Raw genomic sequence first — 17,667 nt, 5'->3', positions numbered from 1 at the left:
TTGCCACTTCTTAATCTCTTCTGCTTCTCTCAGGTTCTTGCCATTTCTGTCCTTCACTGTGCCCATTCTTACATGAGATGTTCCCTTGGTATCTCAAATTTTCTTGAAGAGATCTCTAAAAGAATTCCTTAGAAGAAATGGAGTAGCCTTCATAGTCTACAAAAGAGTCTAAAAATGCAGTACTTGGGTGCAATCTCAAAAATTACCAAATGATCTTGGTTCATTTCCAAGGCAAATCATTCAACATCACAGTAGTCCAAGTCTATGCCCCAACCTCTGATGCCAAAAAACCTGAAGTTGAATGGTTTTATGAAGACCGACAAGACCTTCTAGAACTAACACCAAAAAACGATGTCCTTTTCATCATAGAGGATTGGAATGCAAAAGTAGGAAATCAAGAGATACCTGGAGTAACAGGCAAGTTTGGCCTTGGAGTACAAAATGAAGCAACGCAAAGGCTAACAGAGTTTTGTCAAGAGAATACACTGGTCACAGCATACACCCTCTTCTAACAATACAAGAGATGACTCCACACATGGGCATAACCAGATGGTCAATACCAAAATCAGATTGATTATATTCTCTTCAGCTGAAGATAGAGAAGTTCTATACAGTCAGCAAAAACAAGACCTGGAGCTGACTGTGGCTCAGATTATCAGCTCCTTATTGCAAAATTCAGGCTTAAATTGAAGAAAGTAGAGAAAACCACTAGGTCATTCAGGTACGACCTAAATCAACTCCCTTACAGTTATACAGTGGAAGTGACAGATTCAAGGGATTAGATCTGATAGACATAGTGCGTGAAGAACTATGCATGGAGGTTGGTAACACAGTACAGGAGGGCAGTGACCAAAATCATCTCCGAGAAAAACAAACGGCAAGAAGGCAACAACGTGGTTGTCAGAAGAAGCCTTACAAATAGCTGAGAAAAGAAGAGAAGCGAGAAGCAAAGGAGAAAAGGCAAGTATACCCAACGGAATGCAGAGTTCCAGAGAATAGGAAGGCGAGATAAGGAAGCCTTCTTAAGTGAACAACGCAAAGAAACAGAGGAAAATAATAGACTGGGAAAGACTAGAAGATCTCCTCCTTTGTGGGTCCTCCAGGTCGCTGCACTCTCGTCTCACTTCTCTGCTCTTGGACCAAAGAGACGTCCTCACATTAATACCTTCATTTTGACTCTTCTGCACAGCGCCTTTAAAAAAAAAAAAAAAATCTCCCCTTTCCCCTCTCTTCCCCCAATTGTGGAAGAGAGGCAGGACTTCCTGTTCTCTTCAGAGCGACTGCCGGAAGTGAATGCGCGCAAATCGGCTTCGCCAAGTTTGGAGAGTTCAGGCTGTCTGTGCTAGTTGCTGTTTTTGGGCACGAAAAATGCCAGGTCTGGTGGCCGCAAGCCCTGCCTCATCTGAGTCGCAGGAGAAGAAGCCGCTGAAGCCCTGCTGCGCCTGCCCGGAGACCAAGAAGGCGCGCGATGCGTGGTTAGTGCGCAGTCGGGGATGGGGCGGCCGGAGGCTCCGCGTCTGGCGTTCAGGCACTTGTGCCCTGCCTGGGGCTGGTGTTGGTCCTCGCTTAGGCGTGTGGTGCTCTTGAAGATTATAGAGTCCTATAGGCTTCGCTGTTGGCTGTCTGTAGACTGAGCCCTTACCCTTTAGCTCACCCTTGGGAAACAGATGAAGGGATTGGAAAGAGGTCAGGTTGACTCGAGTTTGCTTCGTCCACTCATTCCTTCCTACAAAGGGTTTCTGAACGTGGAAATGTTATGGGTCAAGCACTGCCTTAGGTTCAAAAACGTAGAAATGGGTAAAGATGCTGCTTGATTTAAAGGAACTTAAAGTTAATGATTGCTGTGTGAGGTTTGACAGTATCAAAGAGTACAATCTCTGGTGATTTCTCCCAAAATTTAGACATAGTAAGACACAGGGTACATTTCTGAACACTACAGAAAACCCTCTTATCCCCACGTCTTTTAGCTAGATGATTTAAAAATCAACCAGGCTATGACATAAATGACATTACAGTATTCAGAATAGTACAACTGGATTACCAGCAACTCGCATTCTTGTTTTTATTGTATACAGCCTCTGTTGTGAAACAAATATCTGAAGCAATCTTCAGATAATGTGAGTGTTACACCTCTCCCTCCAGTCCCTTTTTGTCCTCACATAGAAAGTAAAGAGAGCAAAAGTGACATTAACACTTAAGTATTTTGCAAGTAATACTGTGAAGGGAGAATTGAAGACTACAGTGGGATACTGTGCTTCCACAGTTAAAAACAGTAGGTGCTTATTGAACCTTCAGATAGTATTACATCATAATTAAGAGCCTGGGATCCAGTTTCAGTTTGAGTCCTGGTTCACCAACCAGCTTTGTGACCTTGAGCAAATTAACATCTCTGCCTCATGTCTGTAAAATGGGCCCAAGGTTTCTGCCTTCAGGATTACTGTGCTATAAGTCATATTTGGTGCCTAGCATAGTATTTTCAGTATTTAATAAATGATCAGGGTGAGCTAGCTGTAGCTATTATTTTCATAAGGAGCTTGCTATCCCATGCAGACAGCCATTAAAGCTAGTGAAAGATAAATTGTATTTAGAAGGAAGGAGAACCTACCTTTTTTAAAGATAACTTCTGCATCAGTTACCTTTGACCCCTATGGCGGCTCCCCAGATATCTAGAGTCAGGAGTCAGTTTTTTCATATAATTGATTTTTTTCGTGGTCCCAGTCTTTACTTTGTAATTTTACAAGTGAAAAGTTCTTTGATCATCATGAGTGGGGCTCCTCAGGCCGCCCTTGGCAGCCAGATGTTTTTTGCTGTTTGTGTTGGGTGTCTTGTGGCTAGAAGTAAATTTATTTAGAGGTATTTGAATATAGGGCGGAATCAAAAATGTAATTCCTCTGTGATAGGCAAAAAATTAAGCTCTTCTTTCTGTACATTTAACATTAACTTTTTACTCAGTTTATTTCATTACAGAGCAGTATTATTCCTTGGCTATTGTCTAGGGTCAATATTTAATATGCATAATTATTTCTTCTAATCAGATTCCTCTACCCCCCAAAACTAGTTATCTGTGGAACATTTTCATGGGCAAGGAAGTATCACAAGAGCCAGTAAAAACAACTTTGGTATAAAACCATTTGGTATAATACCGTTTTTAAAACTCCAGCTGTATCCTGTCAGATCCATGTTCTGCCTCACTCCTCATCACTTAGCTTACTTACCGCTAAATGTGCTTAATGCCTACTTTATTAACAAGTACATTTTGATTTATAGCATAATTGAGAAAGGAGAAGAGCAATGTGGACACCTAATTGAAGCCCACAAGGAGTGCATGAGAGCCCTGGGATTTAAGATATGAAATGGTGAGCATGGTACTTTCTTATTGGGAAGGTAATACATAGGCTGATTGCTTCCAATTTGTGTATTGCTTTACAGGTTTAGCAATCATTCGGCAGCATTCTTGGGGCTTCCCTCATAGTTCAGTGGGTAAAGAATCTGCCTGCAATGCAGGAGACCCAGGTTCAATTCCTGGGTCAGGAAGCTCCTCTGGAGAAGGAAATGGATTCTCACCTGGAGAATCGCATGGACAGAGGAGCCTGGTGGGCTACAGTCCATGGGATCCCAAGAGTCAGACACAACTTAGCAACTAAACCACCACTTGTCTGAAAGGTAGCTCACCTGGTTAATCTAACATGCCTAAGTATAACTAGAAAAATAGCTTTTCAGTTTCTAGTGTACAGAGTAAATGATGCTAATAAATTGAGAAATATGGGACTTCCCTGGTGGTCCAGTGGTTAAGACTTCCAGCTTCCACTGCAGGGTCCCTGGGCTCCATCTCTGGTTGGTCAGGATCCTGCATGCTGCATGTTGCCACCAGAAAAAAAGAAATTGAGAGGTGTTTTATGGATTTGGGAAGGGGAGAATTAAGCTTTCAAGTAAGGGCTTGACAAAAGCTTTTAGAGTTATGTTAGAGATAGGAGAATCATGGCTTAGGAAGTTCAGAATATCCAGACAAAATTCGGTTGTCTGATTAAAAGGGAAATATTCTCTGTTTTTTGTTTCTAATCTTGTGAGTTTTTAGGAAGAGCTTTTTTAAAAAAATCAATTTATATATTATAATTGGAGGCTAATTACTTTACAATATTGTGGTGGTTTTTCCCATTCATTAACATGAATCAGCCATGGGTGTACATGTGTCCCCGTGTCCTGAACGCCTCCGCCTTTCCCTCCCCATCCCATCCCTCTGGGTTATCCTAGTGCACTGGCTTTGAGTGCCCTGTTTCATGCATCAAACCTGGACTGGCGATCTGTTTCACATATGGTAATATACATGTTTCAATGCTATTCTCTCAAGTCATCCCACCCTCACCTTCTCCCACAGAGTCCAAAAGTCTGTTCTTTATATCTGTGTCTCTTTTGCTGTCTCACAGGGCCATTGTTTCCATCTTTCTAAAGTCCATATATATGCGTTAATATACTGTATTGGTGTTTTTCTTTCTGACTTAGGAAGAGCTTTTAAATATGGAGTAGGCCGCACATGGAAGCATTGCTTTCTGCAAAACAGAAATGGAATTGTTGCTGTTTCTTTCGTACCATGCTTTATTCTAATAAAACTAAAACCTTGGTTTTTTGTGTTTTTTGGCTGTGCTGGGTCTTCATTGCTGCATGGGCTTTTCTCTAGTTGCAGAGACTAGGGGTGCTCTCTAGTTGGGGTATGCCAACTTCTTATTGCGGAGGCTTCTCTTGCAGAGCACAGGCTCTAGGGCGCTCAGGCTTCACGTGGTCTCGGTAGTCGTGCCTTGCAGGCTCTAGAGCGCTGGTTCAGTAGTCATGGCGCATGGGCAGATTTGCCACGCGGCCTATGGGATCTTCCCAGATCAGGGTCAAACCCAAGTCTCCTGCATTGGCAGGTGGATTCTTTACCACTGAGCCACCTGGGGAAGCCCCTCTGGACATACCAAGTGTTCAATAGAAGATTCTTGATTAAATGAATGAATAAATGAGGAAACTAAGGCCCATATGTATGAAGTGACTACCTCTAGGCAGGGTCAGACCTGTAACCTCTCTCTCTAGACAGATTTCCTCTGCTTGGTGCCCTTACTCCCCCATAAGATCCACACCATACCACCATTTTAATAATAGCTGAGATAAAGCCAAAGCTACATACCACTATAAAAGTAATAGAAAGCCTGGCTTCTTTCCCTTTCACCTGTTTCCTGCCTCTTTGGAATTTTACATGTGACCAGCCTTCCTCATTGAGCTGTGAAAAAGAAGGGATAAGGAACCAGCTGATAAGAAGTATCACCAAGAGGTGGAAAACAGTCTAGACTGAAAGTCCTGAGGCTAAAGTTTGGTTCTCCTGTTCTTTAGCTTAGAGTGTGTTTTACTTGAACTAAATATATGTTCATTAAGATACTAATCTAATCATATCTGAGTTTTACTTTTTTGTTTGTAAAAAGAGAACCATAATATATTTTGTGATTTTTATGTATGGTATTATGAACCTGTGTATACAAGATACACATAAGTGACTTTTTAGAAATCTCATGGTGAATCATTTTGTAAAATAAGTAAATATGGTTGTGGGGAGCTTAAAAAGTATAACTTTTTAAAAATATACTATTTTTAAAAAGTATAACTTGATTACTTCAAAGACATGGAATCTCAACATTTGTACATGATTTCCTTGTCCCTTTCTTTCTAGTCAGTTGTGTAAGCTTAAGGTTAAGCCTGCCTTGATAAAAAGGATGATTTTTTTTTAAATGCTAATTTTAGGAGCATCAGAAGTTTCGCTTGGACTTCATGTGGATCTCAAAGGTGATACAGTTATTGCTATAAGTAGCATATATTCACAAGGACAAAAAGACATCATGGTTTTCTTTTTTATTGGGATGGAGAATGAGAGTGATTCCCATGGCTTCGTTTGTGTATAAAATAAAATGCAAGAGCTTTGGACTTAGAAAACAGTTGAACCAGTTGTGTTATTGAGCAAGTCCTTAATTTTCTGAGCCTTAGTTTTCTCATGTGTAAAGGAGAGAGAACAGTACATGACCAAACTACTTCTTAGAGTCATTGTGATAATTAAATGATATGTGTGTGAATAGGCTTTGTAAACTGTCAAAGAGAAACCAGATAGCCATATCTTGGAATTGTGGATAGCAGACATTCTATTGAGATCTGTTTAATATATGTCATGATTATGTAGTTTTGAATCCTGGTTATGAAAAGAATCTGAATCCACGTAGGGCCTTTCTTAGGATTGAGAATATGTTTTTTATTTTCAGCATAATACTACTTTTGGAAAAGGAACAGGTGTTTGGATCTACTTTGGTTCCAGGTACCCTATTTCCCTATCCCCCATGGGGAAATGGAGGGACTATGAAGTAAAAAAAAAAAAAAGGCTTGCTCAAGTTAGGAATGGATAGGTGGTGGGATTAAAACTAGAATCTTGATCTTGTTTTGTTTTGGCTGCTCTGGGCCTGCTGTGTGCAGGCTTTCCCCAGTTGCTCAGAGCAGGGGCTCCTCCTCTTCGTGGTGCCCGGGCTTCTTATTGTGATGGCTTCTTTTGTGAAGCACAGCTCAGTAGTTGTGGCTCTAGGGCCCTAGAGCATGGGCTCAGTAGTTGTGGAGTATGGGCTTAGTTGTCCCAAGGCATGTGGAATCTTCCTGGACCAGGGATCAGATCTGTGTCCCCTGCATTGGCAGGCAGATTCTTTACCACTAGACCACCAAGGAAGTCCAAATCTAGGTCTTTTTCACTCTCCAGATTGAGAGTACTTTATACTTCACTGCTTGCACTTAATGAGATTTTACTGCCAACGTATTCGTTTTTAGGTTTACCTAAAACTTTATTTTGAATGCTAGTTACAAAGACCTTTTGTTGAAATACAGAGGTGGATATAACTCAGCAACTGGGTCAGTAACTGGGTAAAATTCAACACTACTATCTGCTCTGTTATAAGATAAACTTAACTAAATTGGTGTCTCTTACACCATTAGACCACATTTTTCTGAAGATAGCTTCAAAGGAAAAATATTTTGCGATCTCAGATCTTCCCAGTAATGATCATGAAAGTTCCTTAATTCAAAAACCTTAGTAGATTTTATTTTCTAAATAAGATCTTAATTGTACCTTGAATCCAGAAAATTGAACTTAATGTGAAAGTAAGTACATTCAACCAGAAGTGTACCTTATAATCATCTGAGGAATGTTTTCCAAAATTCACAAGCTTGAGCCCTGATCTTCACCTGTTAACTGAAGCTCCTATATAATTTTCAGATGTTCCTCTCTAACTACCACTGGCTTAAGCTGAAGAAGTAGTAGGGATAATACTAAATATAAATTGTCTAAAGATTTAATAGCAGCAAAAACAGAGACTTGAAAACTACTCCTAAGAAAAAATAGGGTGTGGTTGTGGTGATTCTAGACATTTACAACTGCTTTTTTCTTTTTCTTTGGCTGCGCTAGGACTTGGTTGCTGTGTGAGGAATTTCTCTAGTTGCGGCATGCAAGGGCTGCTCACTGGTTGGGGTACACAGGCGTCTCATTGCGGTGGCTTCTCTTGGGGAGTGCCGGCGCTAGCACACGGGTTTCAGGAGTTGCAGCATTCAGGCTTTAGAGTGCCGGCTCAGTAGCTTTGGTGCACGGGCTTAGTTGCTCCATGGCATGTGGAATCTTCCCACACCAGGGATCCAGCCCATGTCCTCTACATTTGGCAGGTGGATTCCTATCCGCTGGGCCACCAGGGAAGTCCATGACTGCTGCTTTTACTGAAAGAGAAACTAGAGGAACCTAAAACCTGCTTAGAAATGGCAGCTGGCATCTTTCTGCATTTAAGACCCAGGAGGCACCTAGAGAACACAGTTTGGGGGCTAAAATCTTTGAAATAAATTAAAGGACCAGCACTGAGTGGTGGTGATACTCAGTATTTAAAGTTTGATTGACCTTAATATTTGGTTAACATATGCTTAAAATATGCTGATTTCACACACACAAAACAAACTCAGGGACAACTGATGATGTCTGAAAATATGATCCTGAGAATCAAGGAAGAGGGTCATTTTTGCTCTTTGAACATTTATTTATTCAATAGATATCTGTCTTCTGTCAAGGACTTTATACTCAGAGGCTTTCAGTGGGTAGCCCCCCTGATGATGAGAAGCTGATAACAAAAGAGGTAGCAATACTATACAGACTGCTGTCTCCTGAAATGATGAGTGACTTCATTTTTGCATACGTTTACACCTATTCTTCCTCTGAGCCTTTTAGAAAAGAGAGAATTTATATATTTATATTGTTGATAAGGCTTATCTTTTCTAAACCAAATGCAGGAATAGCTAGCTAGGTGAGGGAAGCACTTGAATTAGACTTGACGATTCGGCCAGTCCAATTACTTAGCTACCTTGTTAGCATTGTTCCTCTCTTCTGGGATAGGAGTGGGGGTGCAGAGACACCTGCTATGACCAGCAGCCCTATCCTCTGCTGCTCTCCCTTTTTGATCTTTCCAGATTCGTTTCAAAAGTGTTACCCTTACTTTGCCCTTGGGTTTGAGTGAGTAACTTTCCACAGGAAATGCCTTGTTTACAGAGCTGACTTGCCTTCCACTTCGTGGATCTTTGCCAAACATACTTGAGTCAGCAAGGAGGGGGGGTGCAAGTCTCTTCTCTTGAATATCTATAAAAATAAACCTCTTTGGGGAAGATGTTTTTGAGAAAATAAATGAACGTATAGTTTTTACTTCAACAAAGACTTTAAAGATTAAACCTTGTAATGAATTAAACAGTTTCCGTGATGTTTTTAAAGTTAAGCAAAACTAAAATTGTAAAGTGTGGATCTTTTGTGACTGGTTTAGAGTAATTGTGGCAGCTAGTTAATAGTCCTTGGCTGAAGCATATATTTCTAGCATCTTAATTCCTGACTCCATAGGTCTGGCATGATGTTTGAAATTTTAAACTTTCTAAAATACATTTTTTATCTGCAGGTGGTCTGCTCTGGGAGTGAATAGTTCCTGAAAAATGAAGAAGATTCAGTAACTTTGGGAGTTCCTTGCTGAAAATTGATAAATAAAAAATTATTTATAATTTATTAAAAAAAAAATCCCTGGTTAAAAGTCTTCAGGTGTGTTTCTTTTTATATTCCTCACATCCTCAAGTGGTATTTATTTTTCTTAAGGAATATCTATGGGTTTCTCATTTGTGGATTCAAACAAGCTTGGATCAAAAATATTGGGGGGTGGGGCGGGGGAATTCCAGAAAGTTGCAAAAAATAAAACATGAGTTTGTCATTTTTTTCAACTATTTACATAGTATTTACAACTGTTTACATTGTATTTACAACTATTTGCACAATATTTACATTTTATTAGGTATTATAAATAATCTAGAGATGTGTGTAGGAGGATGTGCTTAAGTTATATAGAAATACTACATCATTTTGTATAAGGGACTTGAGCAAACACAGGTTCTGATATCCACAGGAGGGTCCTGGAACCAATTGCCCCAGATCCTGAGGGACCGACTGTAGTATAAACAAATCCTATAACAAATTTCTTATGTTCTTGTCATTCTGGGAACTTTGGATATTTTTTGTCAAGAGAAAGCAGATACTGATCTTACCTAACGAAATCACAAAGATTAGTTATATAGACGTATTCAATTTATAATTGATCTGGTAGTCAAACCATCTCATTCAAGGTTTTGTTTTTTATTTTAACTTTTTAAAAGGTAAGAATTGGACAAATCTTCAGTCTTAATATTTTAAGTCATTATTGTTCTTTAGTAATTCTCTCTTTTGTGAAAGTAACTTGTTTAGATTTTGGACCACATCAGGGTGCGTTGGCTTGAAAGATCTCAACTGTTTGGCATAATTAAGTGTACATTTTTTACATTTTAGAATAGACTAGGATCATAAGTTTAATGCCTAGGGGCCAAACAGTTATCTCTTATTAATTGTAAGTTGGCCCAGGTCAGAGGCTGGATTTTTACAAATAAGTCACTAATGAAATAGCTCAGTCCTACACTGTAGAGATACAGAATATATGTTCTATTCACTATGTTTTATAGTTCTAACATATAGAACATAGTGAATAGAACATAAAGTGTGGATCACTATAGCAGCCCTGTGGTCCTATTAGCTGCTTTTGAGCAAATGAGGCAGTTGGTCATACTCTGTCTTTGAATTTTAAATCTTTTTTTTTTTTTTTAATTTTATTTTATTTTTAAACTTTACATAACTGTATTAGTTTTGCCAAATATCAAAATGAATCTGCCACAGGTATACATGTGTTCCCCATCCTGAACCCTCCTCCCTCCTCCCTCCCCATTCCATCCCTCTGGGTCGTCCCAGTGCACCAGCCCCTAGCATCCAGTATCGTGCATCGAACCTGGACTGGCAACTCATTTCATACATGATATTTTACATGTTTCAACAAAAGATACTGTGAAAACTAATGAGAATATGTAGGGTTCATGTGTCATATGATTGGAAGATTGCTTCTTAAAAAGGAACTGAACTAAATTGTTCCTAAGGATCCTTTCCTAGTTAAGGCATGGCTCTGGGGCTTCCCTGGCAGGCCAGTGGTTAAGACCCCACACTTCCAATGCAGGGGGTGCAGGTTCAATCTCTGGTGGGGTAACCAGAATCCCACATGCTGTACAGCTGGGGGAAGAAAAAAGCATAGCTTTGAAGTGTGACAGGCTTAAGTTCAACAGATGGCTACATGACCTCAAACAAGTCAGCCTCTTTGGGTCTGTTTTTCTCATCTGAAAGAAAAAATTGGGGATAGTAGTAATACAAGATTGAGTACTCATTAAAGTGGGGGTACATAAAGCATTTGGCGCAATATCTAGCATTTAATGTTACTGACATTCTCTGTATTCATGTTTTTACTTTAACATTCGCTTGGATATAGAGTTTTATTTAAGTGGACATTGTGTAGATTTCAGAGCATTCTTCTAGGGTGAAGAATAGAATCTTGGACTCCTAAGGGAGATGATGTGAATCAACTTCCCACCAATATAGATAGCTGGCAGATAGTTATCCATATTCTGCTTGAATATGTCCTGGAACTACAAAAAGAACAAGAAAATTCCTAACCTTATCTCCCAATGTTAATTTTTGCTGTTCCAAATTTTTCTTAATGCTTTTAATATATTTTTTAAAAACAAAAAATTTAGGTCATGTTTCTATGCTACTTTTCTTTTTTTGACTGTGCCGGGTCTTGTTGCAGCACACAGGATCTAGTTCGCTGACAAGAGATCAAACCCTTGTCCCCTGCACTGGAAGCATAGAGTCGTCGCCACTGGACCACCAGCAAGGTCCTTATGCTACATATTTTTAATGCAATCATAGTATTAACTTTTCTCCATAATTTATCACCTGTGAGTATAGTTCTGCAATATGGTTTCTATTAGCTATGTACAAATTACTCCAGGGCTTACCATAATTTAAACGGTTCTCTATCTGTACATTCATTTCATTAAACGTTTAATAGAATGCCTGTTGTATGTTAGATACCATTCTAGGAACTGGGTCTCAGTATTGAACAGGATACATACCAGATACCTAAATTATTTCTGATTTTAAAAATGTTTTGTTTTGTTGGTTTTGTGGAAACATAAGGAAGAAAGAAATCAGCTGAAATGCCACCAGTCTACAATAGACCACTTCTTGGTGACCTTGCCATTTATCTCTTTTTGCATGTATGCTTTTTTTTTTTTCCATTGGCTACTCCATTATAACACTACAATGGACGTTTCCAAAGGAAAGTACAAGTGTCATTTAACCAAAGATGGGCCAGAGGCTTTGGATGAGTCCTGCCTGACTGATCTCTAGAAAGGGGGTGCCCATTTGTACCTTAGTACTGAGGGTGACCTCTTAGCAAGATTAATTTTTTCAACCTTTGTCAATTTGATATGCTTACCTGATTGGTAAAGGAATTGAACGACCCTTCTTGACATCTGCCATACTTAAAAGTACATCTCACAGGACTGCCCATCATTCCCTAGTGCTTAAGCCTTCCCAAAGATTATGTGTAGCATTTTGTTACTAATAATAGTAACATGTTACCACAGTAATTTGAAAAAATGAAGAACTTAGCTTCCTAATAGGTTGTCACCATGTTCTGACATACCTCTTGGCTAAGCTCCTGCTAGTCATGATACTTCCCAAATTCTCAATACAGATACATTCATGCTATTCTCTAAAATTAGTTCCCTTTGTCTAACCTTGAAACATTTGACTTGAAGGTTAATGAGAACAGGACCATATACCTGTGCAAGGTCTGTTTTAGGATAATTATACAGGTCTGATGTGAGGAGAAACTATAATCCCCATTGCACAGGTGAGTACAGGCAGGCAGGTTAAAGAAATGGTTCTGGTCAAATATTTGGTGACCTGGGATGTGAGTCTTTGTCATTAGAGTTCAAGCCCAAAAACTCAATGCTCTTTCCTGTACCAGTTAACTAATAAAAAAAATAATGTATTCATAGTCATAAATTCATTTATTCATTCAGTACATATTTATTGAAGGCCTGTTACGTGCAAAGAACTGCCCTAAATGTTGAGTATGTGAATATGTGAATCATATGTATCCCTTGTTCTCGAAATGAGAGGATGCTTGAGTCAACATTTACTGAGGACATACTAAACACCAACTGTGTGCTAAGTAATGAACAAAGATTAGTAAGACATGGACTCTGCTCTCAAAAAGCTTATATTCTGGTGGATATATGTATATAAACTATAAAAATAAAAAGTTGAATATTCAGTGCTATGATAAATATTCCAAGATGTTTTCCTAAAAAGAGTACATGTGTGAATGTACCCAGTGTTTCTTTAGCTGTGATAAACTGCTAGATGGTGGTTCTGTGTTGATGATGGTGCTTTTGACAGTTAAGTTATACAAAATCTTCATCAAGGAAAATACACAACTGGAAGTCCAGGGTTAGGGCAAACTCTAGATGCAGTGATATCAGAGGCTCAGTGATGCCATCCAAGAATCAAGTTATCAATATTTTTCACCTCAGAGCTCTCCAGGAATTGATGAAGCTAATCATGTGTTTTCTTGTTTAAGTCCGGCAGAGGAGACAGAAACTATTCCTAAGGCATTGAAGTACCCTGCACCCCTACCTTTTTGACCTGATTGAGCCAAATTAGGTTTTGTGCAAGACTCCATGGACTGTAGCCTGCCAGGCTCTCCTGTCCATGGGATTTCCCAGGCAAGAATACTGGAGTGGGTTACCATTTCCTACTCCAGGGGATCTTCCTGACCCAGGGATCAAACCCGTGTCCCTTGCATCTCCTGGCAAGGGGATTCTTTACCATCTGTGCCATCTGGAGAGAGTATAATGATGATTGTCAACAGAACGCCTTATGCTGATTGGTTTAAACCAGGATCCCCTCCTTGGATCCATGTGTAGTTTAGATATCAGAACAAAACTGGAATTCTGTTATAAGGAGGAAGAGGTAAATGGTAAATAGATGTTGAACAGATGACTAACTTTGCACCAAATCATCTTGTTTATTAACCAACAAATTGTTCTAATGGTCAAATTGAGTTTAGAGGAGCATTTCTTCTCAGTTTACTCAAACTTTTAAGAGAAAGTTACTGATAGCACAGAACAAGTCATCTGATACTCAGTTTTCATAGAATATAGGAGTTGTTTAACAACTACTGGCTGAAGAGCAGTCCTAAGGAGATCCTTGCATGTGTGCATGCTAAGTTACTTCTGTCGTGTCCAACTCTTTGCAACCCTATGGACTGTAGCCCACCAGACTCCTCTCCATGGGATTCTCCAGGTGAGACTACTGGAGTAGGTTGCCATGCCCTCCTCCAGGGAATCTTCCTGACCCAGGGATCAAACCCACATCTCTTATGTCTCCGGCATTGGCAGATGGGTTCTTTACCACTAGTGCCACCTGGAAAGCCCATGGAGATCTTTAGGGAGATCTGCATCTGAGTGTATTCAACTGCAAGTACTAGAATACCCAAATAGAATGGCTTAAGTAATACATGTAATTTGTTTCCTGTTATAAAGTCTGGCAGTTGAAAGTTTCAGATTTGATACAATGCTCAGTGATACTTTGAAGAACCAAGGCTTGTTCTATTTTTCTCCTCTCTAACCTTCTCATCCTTAGGCCTATCCTATCTCATGGCTATGGTAGCGTCAAGCATTACACCATCATATAGCTGTATTCAAGCCAGAATTAAAGGTAACAGGCATCCTTACTGGCTCTATCAGGGAAAATACTTTTCCTTGGATGCTCCCACGTTCACAACCTCGTGTCTCATTGGTCACATGCCCACTCTTAAACCAGTTGCAGTAGAGAGGAATGGGATAGTGTGCTTGGCTTTGACCAGTCTTATTTCAGGCCCTGGCAACCCAGAGAGAAGCTCACCTGTCTTCATATATTGTCCAAGAAAATCAGAGTACCACAGATTGGGGGGAAAGGGGAAATGGGATAAGAAAGCAGTAGTGTCTGCCTGAGATCAGCTCAGCAGTATGTGTCCAATGCCTAAAATCACGCCTGTGTTCTATTTTAATAACTATATTAGCCAAGCGTTCATCTCAAACCCAATGTTTCTCAAACTATGTGAGGCGAAGGACTACAATTTTTTCCAATTCATAGGCTAATAAGTTTTCTGTCAAATTGTATAAAAATGTCTAACTTCTCTCAATTTCTGTCCATATCTCATCATGGACCAGTAACACGTCTCAGAGCAGCCGTGGTCTATGACCACTCTTGGAGAGGTGGTTCAGCTGGCTCACTTCATAATCTGGCCCCAGCTTGCTTCTGCCTCATGTCCTGTGCTCCCTTTGATTCACCTGTAACAAACTGTTCTCCATTACCAGAATACACCATGTATTTTCATTTTACTTCTGGATTTGACTTCACATTCTGTTCTCCCTTCCTGGCAGGCCCTTCCCTAGCTGGGGGAACACCTACTGAGCGTGTTTTTAGACCAGCTTAAATGTCACCTTCCCTGTGCTGTTTTTCCTGAATTCTTTGCTCCACCCATCAGTGAGTGCTTCCTTGAACCCCATCCTGTCTCACGGCTATGGTTGCATCAAGCATTACATATCACACTACTCAAACCAGGATGAAAGGTAGCAGGCCTCCTTACTGTCTCCACAAAGGAATGTACTTTTCCCAGAAGCTCCCTGACACGTGCCCTCTTATGTCTCATTGGCCACATACCTAATAAGTGTATTTGGGGGGTTGTACTTTTTTCTGGATCAGTCTCCCTCACTAGACCAAAAGTTCCTTGAAGGTGATCATTGTCTTACTCATCTTCTATCCCCAGTTCCCGGCACACTTACTTTGTACTAAGTAAATGCCTATTGAATAGAATTGATGCAAACTTCTGTGTCTTTCCTTTTATTCTCCCCAAATATTTTCTACGGTGTATTTGTAGGTTTCCATGTAAGAACATACCATTTTGGTACACACTTTTTTCTCTCTTCTTCTATCAAACCTAGTTTTAAAAATAAACAAGATACAGCTTTCCATTGTATTCCCATTATAGGTCCCTTCCCATAGACATCACCGTCACGATCACTGCAGGAGGCGGCATGTGGGGTTTATGCCACCCCAGTGGCATCCTCAAACCCCTGTAACAATGAATGAGCCTACACGTGGACATCTATAAACTTCCAAAAATAGCCGGCAAGGTGGTACAGCACAGAGAACATACAATTTAGAATCACAGTGACCTAAGCTTTAGCCTCTTTTCACATACTATCTCTATCACCTTGGGAATGTTCCTTAACCTTATTGAGTTCATTTCTTCCATTTAAAAAAAAAAGGTATCATGGGGAAATAATACCTGCTTGCTATATGTTAGTACCTTCTGCTCAGGTGAACACATTTGTGAATTGACAAAGAAGCTGGGCTGAGAGCAACAGTCAGTGGGTCTCCTGTCTCTTTAAGGGGTCAGGGCCAGCCACTGGTCAGGCTGACTGAGAAAGATGACCTGCTTTGAAATTCTATCTTGGGCAGAGCCTTGGTTGCTTCTGATTTCCTTGTTCACAGCTGGCAGAGACAGCCACTTTGACAGCTCAGGGGGGTGCATGACTAAGGTGGAGGGATGAGCAACTGTTGCTTGTTAAAGGGGTGGCTTGGCCGGGAGGCAGGCAGGTGACAGAAAAGCAGCATATGGAAATCCCCAACTCCACTACTCAAATGATATCACAGATCCAAATCATTGCTGTGGGAAAGGCTGGGGGTTGGGCTGGTGCGGCAGGGCACTGGAGGGGGAGTCCTTCTCCAGGCACTCTCTTTTTTCCTTTACCACTGATTTCCCACCTCAACTTTAGAAAAAAGGGAATAAGATGCACATTTGTTTGTCAGGCGATTGTAATTAAATAAGAAAAAGAACCAGCTTTTGACATGCTGTGCATTTTCACACCTCTCTGCCTATGAGTCTGCTGTTCTTACCAGTGGAAATCCTCTTCTCCGTCTATCTGGCTAATTCAGTCCTGGCCCCCAAATTCCTTGTTAGCCCTTGTGTCTTTCTTTCTTGATGCCATCTTCCTCTTAGGCTGCCACCTCTCCTTAACTCAACTCAGTTACTGTACTTCCCACACTGAATCGCCATTGTCTTCTGAGGCAGCTCTTGCTTGATAAGAGAGCTCGCTCTTGGGAAACTTTGATTCTCTTCAACGCTCGGTTCATAGCAGGCACTCAATGTGCGTTAAGCTGAAAATTTCCACTCCTCAGCATATCTGACAATTCCTAACTTCTCACTAATTTTAGTTAGGTTACCAGCAGTATAATAAAGGCCTCTATGGAGGGAATGCTTGAATAATTCTAGAAGGTTACCAGGTACCCCTCCACTTCCTCCATCCCTGCCCGCAGACCTCAGGGGCTATAGGAGTAACGGTAGTAAGGAAACAGAAGCAGGGAGTCATTCGGAGGCCAGAGGGACATTCCTTAGTTTAGTGTTTGCATATTCACAGATTTTAACTTGGTGACCCAAAGCAGACCACAGGGTCATCCAGAAGTTCCTGGACAACCTCAGACTTCCTGGGGGCAGTAGAGTTAGGAGTCATGGATCTAGTCTTGAATTTCCACTTCCTGGGCACACTACTTGGGACACAGCTGTAAGTCTGATAGACGAGATCAAATCCTGTCTCTGTCACTACGTGTGGGAATTTGTTACCTCTCTAAACCTCAGTTTCTTTCAGATCTAGGAGGACGACAATATTTATTTGGAATAAAATTGTGTGACGACTAAGTCATGTGCGTCTAGAATAACTAATCTAAATCTGGCACTTTGTAGGTGTTTAATAAGTGATGCTTATTATCATTTGTCAGTATTGGAGTGGGTGGGATGATGGTCTGAGCAATGTATCACCATTGTATAAACTATTACTAGATCCAGATACATGCAGAAGAAAGTCAGAATTCAAAAGTTGCTTTGTATAGCTATTTTTGTTTAATGAATGTCAAATAAATGCCTACGGATATTTCCAATATGACTTCATAAAGGCCTTCGAGGGGCTTTCCATTTCTCACTGTTAGGATTTTTTTCTGATAATAGTCCCCTACTTTCCAACCTTGATGTGTCCTCCTACCTCAGGAGAGCCCCGAGCCCTCCCCAGAGGGGGCTCTGGACAGTGTCCTACCTGAGGTGTGACAGTAAATTCTGTGCTCGCTTTCCCTTTGTCCAC

At 40.5% G+C, this 17,667-nt stretch overlaps 1 protein-coding gene across 1 annotated transcript; it reads left to right on the top strand.

Moving 5' to 3' along the window:
- The first annotated feature begins 1,252 nt into the window (after positions 1-1,252).
- On the top strand, positions 1,253-9,106 carry LOC129643570 (cytochrome c oxidase copper chaperone). The gene is made up of 3 exons (XM_055568293.1): positions 1,253-1,475; positions 3,268-3,356; positions 8,976-9,106. The coding sequence occupies exons 1-2, from the start codon at positions 1,294-1,296 to the stop codon at positions 3,350-3,352; spliced, it is 267 nt and encodes an 88-aa protein (XP_055424268.1). The 5' UTR covers positions 1,253-1,293; the 3' UTR covers positions 3,353-3,356; positions 8,976-9,106.
- Positions 9,107-17,667: the final 8,561 nt, after the last annotated feature.

Source organism: Bubalus kerabau, chromosome 2 (genome assembly GCF_029407905.1).
Source record: "Bubalus kerabau isolate K-KA32 ecotype Philippines breed swamp buffalo chromosome 2, PCC_UOA_SB_1v2, whole genome shotgun sequence".
Classification (NCBI taxonomy): domain Eukaryota; kingdom Metazoa; phylum Chordata; class Mammalia; order Artiodactyla; family Bovidae; genus Bubalus; species Bubalus kerabau.
The sequence above is the reverse complement of the archived record's forward strand: the minus strand, read 5'-3'. Positions and strand labels throughout refer to the sequence as shown.